Source organism: Rhopalosiphum padi, chromosome 2 (assembly GCF_020882245.1).
Source record: "Rhopalosiphum padi isolate XX-2018 chromosome 2, ASM2088224v1, whole genome shotgun sequence".
Classification (NCBI taxonomy): Eukaryota; Metazoa; Arthropoda; class Insecta; order Hemiptera; family Aphididae; genus Rhopalosiphum; species Rhopalosiphum padi.
This window is the reverse complement of record NC_083598.1, coordinates 44,981,096-45,000,368: the sequence shown is the minus strand read 5'-3', so window position 1 is coordinate 45,000,368 and position 19,273 is coordinate 44,981,096. Positions and strand designations below refer to the sequence as shown.

General features: G+C 29.6%; 1 protein-coding gene across 4 annotated transcripts in view; it reads left to right on the top strand.

The window, feature by feature from the left end:
- Positions 1 to 12,794, top strand: part of LOC132923469 (solute carrier family 12 member 6) — a 253,901-nt gene extending 241,107 nt beyond the window's left edge. For 3 of the 4 annotated variants that reach the window (XM_060987485.1, XM_060987487.1, XM_060987484.1), the window contains 17 exons: positions 2,174 to 2,359; positions 3,198 to 3,433; positions 3,567 to 3,751; positions 4,289 to 4,450; positions 4,529 to 4,685; positions 6,276 to 6,414; positions 6,570 to 6,823; positions 7,426 to 7,545; positions 7,880 to 8,242; positions 8,315 to 8,504; positions 8,598 to 8,813; positions 8,903 to 9,010; positions 9,148 to 9,204; positions 10,028 to 10,144; positions 10,214 to 10,329; positions 10,420 to 10,559; positions 11,105 to 12,794. In XM_060987485.1, coding sequence (XP_060843468.1) covers positions 2,174 to 2,359; positions 3,198 to 3,433; positions 3,567 to 3,751; positions 4,289 to 4,450; positions 4,529 to 4,685; positions 6,276 to 6,414; positions 6,570 to 6,823; positions 7,426 to 7,545; positions 7,880 to 8,242; positions 8,315 to 8,504; positions 8,598 to 8,813; positions 8,903 to 9,010; positions 9,148 to 9,204; positions 10,028 to 10,144; positions 10,214 to 10,329; positions 10,420 to 10,559; positions 11,105 to 11,196 — 2,838 coding nt within the window. In that variant the 3' untranslated portion in view covers positions 11,197 to 12,794. The remainder of the gene's footprint in view (positions 1 to 2,173; positions 2,360 to 3,197; positions 3,434 to 3,566; positions 3,752 to 4,288; positions 4,451 to 4,528; positions 4,686 to 6,275; positions 6,415 to 6,569; positions 6,824 to 7,425; positions 7,546 to 7,879; positions 8,243 to 8,314; positions 8,505 to 8,597; positions 8,814 to 8,902; positions 9,011 to 9,147; positions 9,205 to 10,027; positions 10,145 to 10,213; positions 10,330 to 10,419; positions 10,560 to 11,104) is intronic. The other variant, XM_060987486.1, reaches the window with a different exon arrangement.
- Positions 12,795 to 19,273: the final 6,479 nt, after the last annotated feature.

Sequence of the window (19,273 nt, the reverse complement as noted above, 5' to 3'; positions counted from 1 at the left end):
ACCGGGTGGTGGATTCTTTAAACTTGTTTGTTATAATGTACTCAGTAGGTGTACAGAATTCGAATTAAGTTCACACAAGCGTGATGTCTCTTTGTGCGTCACAGCATGCCGTTATAAACTCTGTACGCCTCAGAATTCCGTATTTTAATCAAAAGTTATTCTTTATGAATAATTACAGGTTTGAACATCGTTAAGACGGCACGGCGTCTTTCGAATATTTCAAATATTAATTTATCCTCTGGCGCATATTTTCCATACGTTATACATTATGATACGCCGCTACTATTAATTACTTATGCGTTTCTGCTACTAGTTTTTCGTCGCTTTTATATGATAAGCAGGGCAGATTGCTTTATATTTACATAAATTCCATTGATAAAATGAGTCACTTTGAGGTGAAAGTCTATACGGATGACCAAATACATGCAAAACATGCAGACCTTTGCGTGATATATAATCATCGGAACAATCTTATTTTTGGAAATCATATTAGTAAAACATATACACGCATCATATACATGAGACACAAATTAAGTCCTTTTAGATATAAAATATAGTCCTATAAGGAGTTGCACAACCAGTTAAGCTACTACTCCCCTCTCCAAAATGTTTGATTAATTTTTAAGCTATATTATAGAATACAATGTTAATATAGTTATCTGACAAATGAAAATTTTACAGTTATATATATAATATAATATACTATACATAAAGATTTGCCATACCAGACATATACCAGTTATATCCATAATATAATAACTCGACATCGCTTGAGGAAAAAAAAATAAAAAATAGTGAAATTATTCAATGGTATTGTCAAACAATTGGAAAAACCATAATGTGTCTTTTTTAGATCAAAAATTTAAAAAAATAACCCTGTGAATGGGTTGGAGATATTTGAAATAACCGTGAAACCATTTAAATATTTCATCGGAAAAGTGAAAAACGAAATTTAACGTTTACTGTCCACTGGCTAAAAATGAATAAAATTGGTAGAGAGATTCTCGGAGTGGTATTTTATTTGTTACAATTTTACAAAAAAAAAAAAAATAAAGATATCTAAAAAAAAGTTGTTCTATAGTGGTGTCAAAAACATGGTACATAAAAAAGTCTATTGTTTTATATATACCTATTATATATATAAAAAAAAAAAAGGATATGGATGACGATGTTGATGGTATGTGACTCCAACGCTACATAATATAATATATTAATATCATAACATAATGTTCATAATATCCTATTGTAACATATTCTATTTTAATATTTTAAAATGGCCAAGGAATGTAACAGTTTCCCCCCACAAATATGATTTATACTCAATATAATACAAGCCTCCTCCGAAAGTAGATTCTAGTTGCGCCACTGAATAAACTTCTCCATAATACTGCACCAAGATATTGCCGATTTTCTATATTGCTATATCTATATTAAGTATGTTATCCAAAAACTATAAACATTTTCAAAATTTCCCGTTCAAACGCACATGGTGTTTGGAAAAAAATAGATAGGTTGGCTACAACGGATTTTTTGAACTAGACGCACCGTAATAGCACATCTAAAACCATAAAAACGGCGATTAAAACGACGTTTATGATTTTTTTTTTTTAGATTTCATTACATAAACCATTACATTTATAGGTTAAACGGAAAATCCAACAACCGTGATATTCACAAAGGGATCATTTTACAACCATTATTCATAACGTTCATATCACTTCGTATTACATTTATGGTTTAATTATCTTAATGCAACTTATTATACACTATACACCATATTATATGTATGTATATGTGTACATATGTATGTATATAATATTTAATACACACACGCACATATTTATATATAAGTTTTCCGAGCCATTCACCCGCGCAAATATATAGACATTATAATACTCGTATATTATTATTGTTTTCTGTATGCGCGCGTATCACATTATTTTTTACGGTCGTCCAATTACTTAAATGTAAATAACGAAACAATGATTTTTAACGATTATTTTCTTCTCTCTCGCGGAGATTGAACTTCGATATCAACTCGGCCAACTTGTAATACGCCCGTGATGCGAAAACTTTTCTCATCCTACCCACCAACTATATAATCGTCCATCATTTTTAATATAATTTATCTCCGATCAATTTTAATAAACGCATTTATATTTTATTTTTTCAGACAATGTTAACTGCTATCTCTATGAGTGCCATAGCCACGAACGGTGTTGTGCCTGCTGGCGGGCCGTACTTCTTGATATCCAGATCGCTGGGTCCCGAGTGCGGGGGAGCTGTCGGTATGCTCTTCTACACCGGTATCACACTGGCCGCGTCCATGTACATCATCGGAGCAGTTGAAATCATACTCGTGAGTATCTTGTCAATCGATCGAAGGGGTTAAAACATACAGAACAATCTTAATTGAAAACTATATACATAAGTACTTAGAAATAACTAGTGGAGGTTAAGAATATCTTTAATATACACTTGTTTATGAAATTAATAACTAAACAAATTGACTAAGTTTTTTATTAAATAAAAGTGATTGGTAATATTGTTACATAAAAATATTAAATTTCATTTTCAGTATATATTATATTATACTCGTACTTTAATAAGCTATAAGTTACAATAACGTATACATTTTTAAATAATTGTGATTAAAAAAAAACATTGTAAAAATTTTTTAAAAAACTTATTGCTAATTAAAATAGCTTATGTTTTATTTTTAACATATAGATGATACTTAATGTTTTGAATGATACATTTTAACAAGAGCTAAACGATTCGTAGTTAAAACTAATAGCCTACAAGAAGGGATGCAAAATATAAGCTTTAAGTATAGGAGGTAGGTATACTTAGTTCTCTTTATACGGGTCTCCTCCTCTAACCACTCGTCGGACGTTAATCATATAGTTTACTACATATAATAAGTAATATAATATTATATAATACATGGTAAAACTAAACGAACTATTCGAGTACAATAGTACATTAGTACGATACGACGTCTATAACTTCCATTTATATTTCAATTCTAAATGTATGCTGGCGCATCGCATAAAAGAAACAGCGAAACAATAACGCTTTTTCGAAAACATAAAATATATCAATAATAATAATATTATCGTATGTTGTAAGTCATACGCGTGCAAAACTTAAAACAGCTTCTATTTCAAACGTCGAACTTTATTATTTTTCAACAGACGTACATGGCGCCAACCTTATCGATTTTCGGCGACTTCACCAAAGACAGCGGTATAATGTACAACAATTTCCGCGTATACGGGACAATATTGCTGATGGTCATGAGCTCGATCGTATACGTCGGCGTGAAGTTTGTCAACAAATTTGCGTCCGTGGCATTGGCCTGCGTGCTGTTGTCCATATTGTCTGTATACGTGGGCATTTTTTATAACTTCCATGGCAGCGATAAACTTTAGTAAGCACCCGAGTACATCGGTCGCTCTGTGCCCGTCTCGTAGTTTTTTCTTTATCGTTATATTTCAAATAAAAAATTAGGTACTGTGATTGTCATATTTTAACGTTTTACGCACACGCGTGTTACTTTTCAGCATGTGCTCGCTTGGTAATCGGCTGCTGAAAGATATGGATTTGAAATACTGCACTAAAGCGGCGGGTAGTTACTTGCACAACATGTACTGCGCCAATGGAACCGGACCGTGCGATAGCTACTTCGAAATGCATAACACATCAATTGTAAAAGGCATCCGGGGCATTAGCAGTGGTGTTTTCTTCGGTTGGTGTCTTATATATACAAGAAAATTAATTAATATTAGTCATGACAATATTCTCGTCGATAAACATTATTTACCCAAGTTATTATAGGTTAGGATTCCAACTACTCGCACCTATAGATTTCCAGAAATTACTATGTAATTATTAAAACGTTTCGACTACAATGGCGATCTATACGCAAAAGTTCAAAACCATTGAATGTAGACATTTTTTGCGTCTACTTAAATCAAATCGAATTCGATTATTTCAATTACTATTATCATATACAGTAAAATATAATATATTATACTACTGATAAAAATTGATTGTAAAAACATAAGATCTTTCATTAACAGTATTTATATTTTCATATTGTACCTTAGAGTTATGAACTCATTCGAAACAGTTTATAAAAAAAAACATTTCTATTTAATATAATTATTTACTATACATTATATTTTTAATTTGTCCAACTTTTAAAAATCATAATGTCCGGATCAAATAAAAACGATACCAACGGTATTTGTTTAAACTATAAACTGTGCTTTTTATGTCACAGAAAATATCTATGGTAACTTTTTGGAAACTGGACAGTACATAGCCAGAGGTCATAGTCTAGACGATATCCAGCCATTGAGTAAGAATACATATAACATGGTAATGGTAGATATCACCACAACATTCACTATACTTATTGGTATATTCTTTCCGTCCGTAACTGGTCAGTATTATTTTCTATCATTTTTTTTGTTATTATTATTATTGTTGTTAACATTATTTATTAATTATTTTTACTTAGGAATCATGGCCGGTTCTAATAGATCTGGAGATCTAGCAGATGCACAAAAATCAATTCCCATTGGTACAATATTAGCTATTCTGAGTACATCGTCGGTTTACCTGTCTGCCGTTCTACTATTCGGAGCCACAGTCGATAATTTACTACTTAGAGACAAGTAAGCATTCAAAATCAATCAAAATAACAATATATAAAGTCAAATTTATCAATAAAAAAACAGACAATGAGAGATATATTCAAAAGAATATAATTTTAGCTGAATATCATATAAAAGAGACTATACTAAAGTATTGTTGTTTTCCCATTTTTATTTGTATGCTGTTTTTTGCATAGGTAGTCTGATAAAGGACTATATTATTTGAATCTTACATTGTAAAAGAAAAGATAATATTTTCAACCACCGTCGTGCATTGTATACTCCACGTATTTTATTAGACTTTTATAGTAAGACATAATAGCGGTGGCGTCTCGTCTACTTTGTAGTTTCTTTCATATACAAGCATTTTGAATTCAATAATGTATCAGACATTATCTTATCTTACATAGATGTAAAATTCAAATCATCAACTTTGAAGAGCATTATACCAGACTAAATCCACTATATCGTCAACGTTGGATATTAATATATCTACAGCCGTGTATTATGGGTGTATAGGGATATAGTTACGACAGTTGTCGACGTGTAATGCCTGAATATGATGATACGTATACGTATAAAATGCATTATACATAATACCATTTATGTAAAAATTCAAGTTTTTTTTTTTTTTTTTTAAAGATTTAATATTTTTTTTCAACGTCTAAGAAAACTATATTTCAATAAAATATGTTATAGGCTCGACTATATCTTACTCTGCTTCTGTTGTCGACAATGAATGTTTTTAGCATATCAAACCAAATTTAGGTTAAATACATAGTCGATAATATAATAACAATTATGTAGGTACCTACTTTTTATTACACATATCATATTTTAAATCATACAAATTTACTTTCTTATTGGTGTTAATATTTAGTATTTACCCACTATTAAATTTGGTACCTTCGACATTTATTGTTGTTTTTTTAATTCCTTCTGGACCTTCTGACTTAAATTAATCGAAATAACTTAATTCTACTAATTAATAATTATATACAAAAGTACAGCAAAAATTACAGTAAAAAATAGTTAAGAAATTAAATTATAACGTTGCACTTCAATTTATTCTCATTTAGTTTAACTAAGCGTTTCTCGAGATTAAAGACCACCACTTTATTATGAACGAAATAATCATCGAGATAGTGAATATGACTTATAGTCGCTTGTATTTTATAAAATTTTCAAGTTTCCGTTATTTTAATATAAAACTTTACATTTAAGTATTTATTGATGATAAATGTCTAGCACGAAATTCAATAAAATGGTCTATGGACATACGGTAAAAATAATCTCAATTAAATAATTATATTTTCTTCGTGCGTAAAATATATCGCATCTATACTGCAATAATCTCGATTAATTGTTTACAAGTAACGAATTTTAAATAATAACCTACCTCAGAACTCAAGAATTATTATAATATTAATTTTTCTTTTAATAAACTATGTACATTACATACATCGTGATTTGTGTGACAACATTATTGATAAACATTGTAATATAGTTCAAAACAAATCCATTATTAACATTAGGATGTTTTTCGGTGAGAATTGTCTATCAACCACAACAACAACAACGTTTACTTATGTGTTTCTAAAATGTTAATAGGTTTGGTCAAAGTATTGGAGGACGTCTGGTAGTGGCTAATATAGCATGGCCAAACGAATGGGTGATTTTGGTGGGAGCGACACTGTCGACTTTGGGAGCCGGACTTCAGAGTCTCACCGGAGCACCGAGGCTGTTACAAGTAAGTCACATAATCTTAAAATATTAAAAGCGTGTGAGGTAAATAGTCGTCGATCGTCCCAAGCTCATCGATAATTAATTCATTAGTTTTATAAAAATATTAATATTATGTGTTAAATTATGTAATAACCATTTAACATGGGGTTTTGTGTACAGGCTATAGCCAAGGACGACATCATACCGTTCCTGCGGCCGTTCGCCAAGTCTTCAGCGTCTGGCGAACCCACTAGGGCTCTGCTGTTGACCGTAGCTGTATGTCAGTGCGGTATACTGATTGGAAATATCGATAATCTCGCTCCACTCTTGGCCATGTTCTTATTGATGTGTTACGCGTTCGTCAACTTGGCGTGCGTCTTGCAGACGCTGTTGCGCACACCAAACTGGAGACCTAGGTTTAAGTACTATCATTGGTACGTATAGTGAGTTTCCATATGCCGCGCGCAACGTACAAATCAATATTAATAATAGACCCCTAACCAAACCAAATCTTTGAGTGAAGAGAACCAAATTTTAGGATTGGGCCGGTGGTGTATTATAAAAATAATTACCTAATCGTTACTATTTTTATTTTATTTTTTTACATAAAATTCAAAACGCTTAACTTATTTCGGAACATTAACAAATTAGAATAAAAAAAAATTGCTCAAAATGTAGTAGTTACTGCAGTTATATTAATAAGTACTTGTATATAGAATAAGCGATTAAAAATTAATTAATTTTCACCATATCGATAAAAACTTATAACAAAAAATGTTCTCGTGTATGTAATAATATACTTATATTTTTAAAATTGTATTACCTAAAATCGATTGCGCATTTTTTTATATATCAAATATAAACCTTTTTTAATTAAAAAACTTGCTAGGAAGCCAACGGGTAGGTTAATGCATAGACAGGGCAATTCATCTCGTCATCCACCATGAGTAGTTACAGGCCTGATTATATAGCGCCACGCTCGAACCACAATATGTATATTTTAGTATAATTCGATTTCATATGAATTATTCCACAGGACACTGTCGTTCACCGGACTCGTGTTGTGCATTGCTGTCATGTTTATGTCAAGTTGGTATTTCGCGCTGTTAGCTCTGGGCATGGCGGGAGTAATTTATAAATACATCGAGTATCGAGGGTGAGTTTGCAATAATAATTATTTTGGTGTATATATTATATTAAATCTACGAACGAGGAAAAAAACAAAATACGGTGATAATTAATTTCATCGATTATAATATTAGTTAGGTATATAATAAAAAAATATATAGGCACAATTCTATTATTTTTATTAATCAATTTTAAAACATTTTTAGTCGAATATATTAAATATTAAAATATTATTTCCTGTTTATTCGGGACGAAGACCAAAATATAATATACACGCAGTTACATGCAATACATAGTATAATACGATAAATTATTATTATTATTATTAAATTATTCGTTTTCATAATCACGTTTTATCACAGAGCCGAAAAGGAATGGGGCGATGGTATGCGTGGTTTGGCCTTGTCAGCTGCGAGATACAGTTTGCTACGACTGGAAGACGCGCCACCGCACACCAAGAACTGGCGCCCGCAAATTCTCATGTTAGTCAACTTCAACGCCGACCTGCCAAAATACCGTAAGATATTCTCACTAGTGTCTCAACTCAAGGCGGGTAAAGGGCTCACGGTGAGCGCAACTGTCATCGAGGGCGATTACATCAAGAAAACTGGTCATGACGTACAGTCTACCAAGAAAGAACTAGTTAGGTTGATGGACGAGGAAAAGGTCAAAGGATTTGCGGACGTTTTAGTCTCTAATAACACGTCAGAGGGACTCAGTCATTTGTAAGTTTTCGTATTTAATTTCAGAGTGATATTATTTTAATGTTTTGTATCTTATTTTCCTACCTTATATAGGATACAAATCGCTGGACTTGGAGGATTAAAACCCAACACCGTAATTTTAGGCTGGCCAAACAGCTGGCAACAATCTGAGAACGACCGATCTTGGCAAGTGTTTCTACACACTATCCGTATCGTAACAGCTGCTAAGATGGCCTTAATTGTACCCAAAGGCATAAGATCGTTCCCAGACTCGGCGACAAAGGTAACATTAAATATTTTTTTTATAACAATTTTTTTTGCACAACCGGCAGTCAATAAATCAATAACTGTAAACACGTCTGTAATTGTATAATAGCTGTCAGGCACAATCGATATTTGGTGGATCGTTCACGACGGAGGCATTCTGATGCTCATACCTTTCTTGTTAAAACAACACAGGACCTGGAAAAACTGTAAATTGAGAATATTCACTGTAGCACAGACCGACGATAATTCTATTCAGATGAAAAAAGATCTAAAAACGTTCTTATACCAACTCAGAATACCAGCAGAAGTCGAAGTGGTTGAAATGGTAATAATTTTTACCGTTATTACATTTCGAAAAAATTCTCCAAAATAAATTCAAACATAATACGTATTAAAACAACTTTTATATTTCAGACAAATAACGATATATCAGCTTATACATATGAAAGAACGCTGATGATGGAACAACGAAATCAAATGTTAAGGGAGCTCAGACTTAATAAGAAAGAAAGCTTTGGAATGGTAAGTTAAAATGTTACATTTTGTTGTATTAAACTTTACAATAAACTAATAAAAACTTCAACTTCGATTATTTCTTCATTTTACTATCTTTAAACACGGCTTGTGGTTTGTTGTTTTCTCTTTTTGGCTTACAAAAGATGCGTAATATCATAGATTTCAATCGAGAAACACCGACGGGAGAGAATACACCATTGGTTTGTTTCAGTTTATTTAAATTTTAGGAACGCTTTATAGTGGTTATGTACTTAGTTGATACTTAAAATTTAGTAGATAAAATATTAATTATGTACCCACGTAGTGTAGAAAGTACGTAAATAATTAATATTAAGTATTAACACATACATAGATTGCAAAACTTAAATGCTTTACTGTGTAGAAAATATTGTTTTAGTATTATAGAAGTTGTATTTATTGATTCCGTATTATTACTTTTTATACTTATTAATATTGCTTCTGAATAAAATATTCATCAACATAAATTTAAAAATATTATCTTTGCATTGTAATTTTATAACAACATTTCAACATAATTTTAATTATTTTTATAAATAAGCAATTTTATTTTATGCTTAATTTTTGAAATGTTTAATACTAGATACATCAAATTTACTATGATGATACATCAAATTTACTATGATGAATCTACTTAAATAAAAATTCATGGCCGTTATTATGTAGTTTCTTCATTATCTATTTTTTCATTTATTTAACCAACATATTATTGTATCGATAAAATTACAACATAATATTTGTTGTCAATTCGTATTACAATAGTGTACCTGTATCGTGTATATATTATTATAATTAATTCAAGAGTAATATAAGCTTGATATTACTTGTATAGTTGTTTTCAACCGTACATTGTGCTGTGTATTTGATATAGTTTTATTTAATCCAGTTTGTCAGCATAGCTGTGCATTTTAGACGGGCATCCAAACCATGAAACGTTTTGTTATCTTAACTTGCACCATACTTTTACAAAGCATTATAACCTAACGGTTGTTTCAATATATATAGGTACAATCCATAATAGACCAGCATCATAGAAAGGACGCGTCAGAAGGAAGATCGGCTCCTAAAGTACGTTTCCAGGAAGAAACCAGTGCGGACGACGAAGCGAAAAAATCAAAACCTGTAAGCATTACAAACGTAGAATCGTATGTTATAAGTTGTAGATGTAACGCTAACTCTTTTAACGTACAGGCCGAATGTGCATTCGATGTCGATGATAAACGAACTGGCAATGGTGAGAAATCAGGAGTGTTAAAGGATTCGCTACCAAAGGAGACAACAGATTCTTCAACATCGACAATGCGACCGTTAGTATAATATAGTATTATAATATATATATTAATTCTTGGTAACTGGTACGTATTAAAGTGTGTTTCAAAATACTTTTCGTTTTTCAGAGACGAAGATAATGTGAGAAGGATGCACACAGCTGTTAAATTGAACGAAGTCATTGTCAGTAGATCGAGAGACGCTCAATTGGTTATATTCAACTTACCAGGACCGCCTAAAGACACCAAATTAGAGAGAGAATCAAACTGTATCCTTTTTTTATATATATTATATACCTAACTACTTTAATACTATAATATTATATTATAATCATCAACTAGTAAACATTATATTTTATTTTCAACACGTTTTTACAAACTTAATTCGATAATATTCTACTTGCCTTCTACATTTGATAGAGTTTTAAACGTATGCGATAATGACTTAATAAGTACAAAGTATCATAATATTAAACACATTAATTTTATTAAAAATTTTTATAAAAAAAGCTATTTCTTATCTTTTATTATTTATAGAAATTCGATTGCAATTTCACCATAAATTTTGCAAATATTTTTTAAATTATAAAAATAAACCTAACCTCTCTACATTGATTTTAAATGCAATAAAAATTACCCTTAACCCCAAATGACTTACCTATCTGATTTTTCAAATATATTGCTATTTTTTTCTTTCGTGGTTCATATTAGGAATACTTAAAATATAAATTTACGTATTAAATAATAAACAATTTGCAATTTTTAGATGGCTCATTGATTAACATAAATGTGTCCTTGACTTATCTCTTTATAGACATGGAATTTTTAGAAGTGATGACCGAAGGCCTCGACAAAGTGCTGATGGTGAGAGGCGGTGGTCGCGAAGTGATCACAATTTATTCATAAGTAACCTGAAGCTCACGTCTCGTCCGTCAGGTACGAATTTTTATACTTGTTTACACTAATTTTATGTTGGCCGGCAACTTTCTCAACACGCCAGGCGTCTATCGAATGGTTTTGTTTTTTATTTCAAATGTTTTGTTTGTTTTTTAGTATTATTACGTTAAACAAATTGTTGCACATAATATAAAATTGTTCATTGTATTTGATAAAAATCATTATCACTGTTTTCTAAAATTATGGTTATTGTTATAATTTACTCGTATGCCCTCATATAGGCACTTAAGCTTAAAATTATATATATTATTATATGTATTTACATAGGTTTATATTAAATGTGACCTTTAAAAAACAATGCGACACCAACAACATTTGTCGGACTTTTTTATATTCAATTTATCAAAATCGGCTTTAATACTTAGTTTAATTTAGGCGGACGAATAAAAAAAAATGAAAAAAATGAAAAAAAAAGCGCGTAGGAATTTGTTCGTCCTATACCTATTTGGTGATTCGTCTTCTCGATAGTATTGACTTAAATAAATAGTGCGTTGGGCGTAGCATTGTTTTACGAGGCTGTATTTTTTTTTTGTTTTTTTTTTTTAGTTTGTTTGCTGTACATATTTAAGGAAAATTGATTATTATTTAGTATATTTACGAACATAACATTTCGTCAGCTGTTCAACATTTTAAACCATGAAATCGCATTTACACCACCGTTTTGAGTTGCGATCGCGTATTTCTACTTAAATCTTAAGGTTTATTGAAACCCAATGGGGCCGTTCTACTTAAACTTGTTGACCCGAAATATCATAACATGCCTAACACTACCATAATAATTATTCTACTACCCACATTATTACAATTAACATTATGTTATGATAACAACATAATAATTCACTGCCAATTTCAACTGTAACACCTGTGAATTGTAAATGAAAAGAGACTATCGGAATACTATTATTTCTTCGATGTTATTAGATGTTGTCGTTTTTTTCATGCGTAAAATCAATTAATTTTATCATCCTGTTAAATACGCCAAACAAACGCAATGTAATGGTTACCGTAAACACCGACCAAACAACCAACATGGTTATTTGCCTTGTCGTCTGTATTTTGTGTTATTAGCCTATTTGAATAGTCGTTGTATAAATTGTAACTTTTATTTGCCGACATTCCTTAACACAAAAATTCTTCACAATAATTGACTGCTGTTCCAATGAGATATTATTTTACAACATATTGTTGTTATGGTTGTCAATATACTATTTAAAGTTTAAACAAATATTTACTGATATTAAAATATTTATATTATAATATTTCGTCTGTAATTTTACTCTAATATATTTTTTCTTTTTTTATTTATCTCGTAAGTAACACCATTAATTTTTTTTTGTGATTATTTATTTATTATTATTTTTTAGAATATTTTAACAAAAAATTGTATCTATATAATTATTGTTTTTGTTTTGTTATTATTATATATAAACAATAGTTTAAAAATAATGTTAATGAACAAAATATTATTAATTGGTTAAAAACATAAGTTGTTAAGTAATCGATTTCCTTATGTTGTTAAATAAATAACCGAGTTATGGCATTGGAAATGTGTTGTATGTTGTTTTTTTATAAGTAATTAGTTGGTATAAACTAACGAAATATTTGTTTGAAACGAAATGTGTTGTGTTCGTTTAATTTATGCGGTGTAACTTTTATGATTTATTAATTGCAATCACTTATTGATCGTTATTTAATTTATTTTGTTCACCGGATGGTAGGTGTGCGTACCTATGTGTTATTATTATTTTTATGAACAATTGCATATCTCAAAAATACTTACATAATGCCAAATGCATTATTACAATTGAACGAATCAAAATATGTTGTATTCAATCAACAAAACCTTAACGAAATTATTGCAATCGATAAATCATGAAGGTCCGCTGTGTATGTATTGCTAATTTTATTATAAATAATTATTATTATTATATTTTACGTAATATTTATTATGATGAAAGATTTTAGTGAAATCGTATGATATACAACTATATTTAAACTGGCTCGGCCATCGCTGGCTTTCGTCTGTTTATGTATATCGATATGTACATACATCTGTTGCTTAGGCTTAAATTTGTTTTCCGTTTTTTTCAGTTCAACAGATTATTAGTGAGTTGAAAATATAATGATTAGGTAGCGTTGTTCAAATCTAATTCAAACAGCCTTATTAGTTTATTATTATACTATTTATTATGGTACTAACAACAAATTATATTCCGCGTAAAACGTGTAGTATATATACACGCATATTATAATGGATATACTATTATACATTTGCTCTTAAAAAGAAAAACCACAATTTGAATAATCTGAATAATCATAAATTTACTAAACAAATTCGCTACGTAGACGTAGTCGTCGAATTAGTTCATTATTGAAAAGTCTAGATTTGATTTTTAAATATTTTTTGTAAGTCAATTATTAATTTATCATAATAACTTTACAATGTTTATTATATATATATTGGGCGACCATATTATTAACTTATATTTATTATTATTATTAATATTATGTTTCTCGATCATATTGTTTGAAATCTAATAACATATTTCTTATCAAACTGAAAATTATCGAGGTGAGATTTTCCTTTTTGTACATTCATAGTTGAAATAATTAATATGAAAACTAACTACATTCGATATCGACGTAATGTTTAAAAGGATAAATTTGTTAACGTTTGTACATAATAATTATCTAACCAATATAAAAATGTACATTGGTATTTAGTTCCCATTTTTTTCTTTTTCTTTTTGTTTCGTTTTAGACCATAGTCTTAACTATATTTAATACTAAAAGATTGTTAACATTTTATAATAAATAAAAAAAGTAATTAGTTACGATTTATGTAAAGTATTTGATCTAATTTAGATTCATGACTTTCGATAAAAAAAAATATATGTATTGGATTATGAATTTTACATTAAAATTCCACAAGTACATTGTAGCTTATTATATTCTAAGACATTTATTACATTTCAGTTAAATTAAATATTTTAAATAATTACATGCCTACCAAATATGTGTTTCGCCGATTCGCAACAAAGGTATGCTTTTAATTTTATATCCCTAAATCTGTTATACCTTTTCCAAACTGAAACATAGTACAAATTTTACCCAAAATAAATAAATTTCATTCACTTATTTTGATATGTGATATAGTTTTTATGCTTGAACCCACGCAGATTAAATGCTATGCAACATGATTCTTGTGGCATTAAATTACACTGCATTCCGAATGAAATCAATAATTTGTTAAAAAAAAATCGTTAAACTCTAATATAATGTTATGTTTTAATCACTTATATATTTTTTTTTATTATTATTTTATTTTACTCTTATCTAAATAAACGTCCATTTCTCCCTAGTCTGTTATAACTATATTAGTTGGATAAAAATAAAATACCAAACAATTATATTTGGGACATTTTACTATAAATTAATATACATTAATATAAATAAACCAGCTCAAAAATTAGATTATACTTAAAATATTATTTTAAATATCATAATTTTCTGTCTAATGAATTTGGCGAAGGCTGAAGAAAATCTCTTTTTTTTTTATATTTTATAATAAACGAATAGAATGTTACTCAAATTGTTGTACATGCCTGATTCAATTGGATGCAAATTTAAATATAGGTATACACTTATATTTTTTAAAACAATGATTATGTGCCAATTTGCTTAGTCATTATAGTACTTAATATACAGTTTACACATTTAAAATACACACATATTTCCCCAATTGAAATTCTGTAACCAATGATAGTACTATATAATATTCACAATATAATATAATACAATAATAATTGTATATCATACATAATAATAACATACCTAATATATTCAAAGTTACGAATAATAAAATAATATATTATATTATACAAATAAATTATACGTGTCAATGCACTTATGTTAGTAGTTGACGCACTGTTGTAAGTTGTTAAAAATTTAATATTCTGTTCCTATGTATGAATTTTTGAAAATGTAAAAAGAAAAATCAAAAAAAAAAAAAATGTAAAATTAGTGATTATGACTATTCGTTTGTTATTTTCAAAAAAAAAAATTGTTTTTATTTTCCTTTTGCTGCGTTCCTCTCAAATACAAGTTGCATGTAATAATGACAAAAATACGATGAACAATGGTTTTAATATTGAAATATTGCGTGAACTGCAATATATTTTTACGTAAATATTAATTTTAAAAACATGATATAAAAATGTGTGACGTGGTGAGTATGTACAAAGTAAAATATACTTAAAATTTATTTTATTTTTATTAATTAAATCTGAAAAATATTATAAATATAAACAGCTAGTGTACATTTATCTAGTAACATCAATCTTCTTTAAGCGTTGCTTGTGATTGAAGAAGAAAGCTATAATAATATAGAAACATAATAATTAAGTACATTGTGTGGAATGTGATCATGTGGATATAATATAAGTAATATTTTTATTTTAACATCATTCGCAGCACCTATTACAGGTAAGTATAACTTCATAACGAACTCATAATTCTGTCCTTTTAATACGACTTGTAAGCTGTAAATAAATAAAAGTTAAAATGATAAATATTATATAAAATATGTTTTATTCTTAAACTTTTATTATTATTCGTTTACTCAGATTTACTATCACTGTCTAATGTCTATACATCGTCTACGCGATGTGAAATGGAAAAATCGTATCTCAAAAACAAACTTTTACAATTTTTCCATAACAACAAATATAAATACCTATGTCAGCAGTGTCTTTGGTATAATTGAAATGTAACAGTGTGTTATATCAATGGGAAAACAAATACGTTAGTTTTAAATGCGATTAGGTTGTTAGTATTTTCGTGGTGATAATGTTGTTCTTTATAGCAAACGATTTTTATCCATCATCCAGCGTTCATCACTCTTACACGCAGCATTTTTTATGAGCTATGTACTCAAAAATCAAAGGGATGACAATATTTTAATATTATTAAAGTCGAACGTATACGTTATAGAGGTATCAATAATGAACATAAATACTGTAGCTTCAGATGTTGCTGTGTAGGTAATTGTAAATACCTATTTATTCACTAATAAGTAAATGAGAAATATTTATTAATAGATTTTAGAACCTTCGAATCTCAATTTTTTGCTTTAACTTTCAAATTTTAATTAGTTAATTAGTCGTACTATTTTCTTTGGTAACGTGATTATTCTAAATTTTGTAGACCAAATGTTTCGTGTACATTATTGAATGTTATTTTTTAATCAATTATTTTAGATTTTGATTTTTTTCTTAAACTTATCGGTTTTTAAATTTACCATAGCTTTTTCTTATAGTGCTGCACTTCTGCTGCTATCTACTGTATCTTCCATTTGGATAGAAGACAGCAAATGTAAAAGGCATAATCAGCCACATATAAATTATATTCGACTAAATATATGAATTTTTATTAATGGCGGCGGGGAAAGGATAAAAATGACTTGTTCAAACTAGACGAAATTTTGAATGAGGAACGGACCTAACCTATTGGTATATTAATTAAACCTACGATATAATAATAAATATAATTTTAAATCATGGATGGTGTTGAAATCACATCATCTCGGCTTCATCCTATATTTGTCTTCCATAACAGGAAAACTAAGATCGTACAAAGCCATACAAATTACATAGGTACCAAATAATATTGTTGAATATTAAATATTTAGGCTAGACGATGTACGTACACAGCGATGCTTTATTTTACATTTCGCTGGACCACAATAAATAACAAAGAATTTCATTTGGAACCAACTACATAGACGCCTATAATAATAATAATAATAATTATTATTATTATTATTATTACTACTGTCGTCATTGTAGTTTTTGCAGAGCACAGTGGTCGGTAGTGTAGTGTGTTTATACAAATGAACGATGTGTTGTTATTAAGACTTGTCTGCACACGACACGCGCATATAATATACGTTGTACGTTATACGTTATATTATTTATATCGTATAAAATACTCGTAATAAAAACGTTTGACGACACGTTGCTGTTATTGCGTTCCGTAACCCCCTCGGCAGCGCAATATTATTATGACATTATCGCCTCGTGTGTAGTGTGTGTACACACCTTTTATTATCATTTATTACGCACACGGTTCGGCGCCGTTCTCGTCGCATAAATGGAGTTCGGCTGGTAGCTGCAGACTTTCAATATTATATGGTTCGACTACGCTTAAAAAGGGTTGCTGCTGCGACGATATTAAATTGTAAAATATAACGACCCGTCGCGGGACGAGTGAGTGAAAAAATAAAACACTCACATGAATGTCATATATTATAAATATGCGACCATATAAAAATTGTATATTTACATAATATTATAACTACAATCGTATACACTGCAGGCTGATTATTATTATTATTGTATGTCATATTATTCGTACGTCATTAACGCGTATGTACCTATTGAACGAGTATATCTGGCGCCCACGCGGTGGATACGATAACGACGAAACAAATGACTTCATTGCACTCGGTTCGGTGAGTTCGCTCAATGCGATATCGCATATTCGCATATTATATAATAATAATAATACTGTTTGAACGATGCTATTATGCTAATGTATCCGACTGCTTGAAGCCAATCGCTTTAATATTATTTTATTTTAATATGTTTGTCCTAAAATATTTTAGAAAGTTCGAACCTTTATTTATTTATTAATTTATTACACCACAGTAAAATAATAATTTAACAATAAAATCAATACAAGCGATTGATTGAAAAATGTACAAGATAAATATTTGTATGGCATACTGCAGACACATAATTTAGTGAGGTGATATAAGCGATTTCCCCCCCTCCCCCCCCAAAAAAAATCGTATTTTACTATTATAGTAACTAATAATTTTTTTTTTTTTATTATTATTGATTAAGCATCAACTACAAAGGTTATTAGCTTAAATTATTACATTTTACATTTTAGGTTATATACTATTGTACAAATCAATTTTTTTAAGGTATAGGATAATATTATGAAAATTTGAAAATGGACCAATTGCTTCATATAGGTTGTCGGGGGTGTTGAAGTCTTTCCTAGCTAATAATTATAATAAAACTTAAAAGTGTTTATATTGATGGAACGTTGAGATCGTGACGCAATGATCAGTCACTGACATAACACAAGGCATTAGTGAGGAGTCAAAGGCTTATTTATTGGAATGATTGAAAGATTTTTAGGTTAGAGTTCTTTGTAATACTTACCCCAGTCCCCAAAGCGTTTCAATTAAAACTAGTTTTACTAGTCAATACCAGAATTGATTAAAGAGATTTTTGGAGACTAGTTTTGATGGATTTCGGATTTCAACTGTAACGTATATATATATTATATTCTAACCTCGAATCGTTAAAGTAACGTCTATATCCGGCTGTTCGATCCGACGACACGGACAGCGATCAATCAATGGTTTTCGTGAACTTTGCGGACGACGATGCAGAAATAGTCAAAACGATTCAGACAGCTGATAGACAACTGCTGGTCGAACAAATACAATACAACGATTCATTAACCATTTATCAGGAATTGAGCTCCACGACTTGCGAAAAAAGTATAAACCTATAAGATAATAAGTACCTAGCTATTCGAGCGTAATTGCAGTTTTCCAATTATTAAATGATACTGTTTTCCGACCACTGATACCACAGTCGGTAAACATATTGCGGTCAAATGTAGAGAAGACAGTCATAGTCTCGTTTCGTGGAACGGCGGGAATATCATTCAACTTGACAATATTTGCGACTATATGATCTTAGTATAACTGATAGGCTGTCTTTTGCTCAGAATCATTTTTCATATGCGATTATTTACCGTTAAATTCAAATTAGATACGAAAAATACTGCAGTAAATATAGCTCAGTGACGTGTTACACTAGACACCTATTGTATAATAGAGAAGTAACCTAGTTTCCTTATTTTATAAACGGGTTTTCATTAATTACTTGGGTATTGGCGTGTATTACCATAATTTTTTTTTTTTGCTATGTCCTATTATTCATAT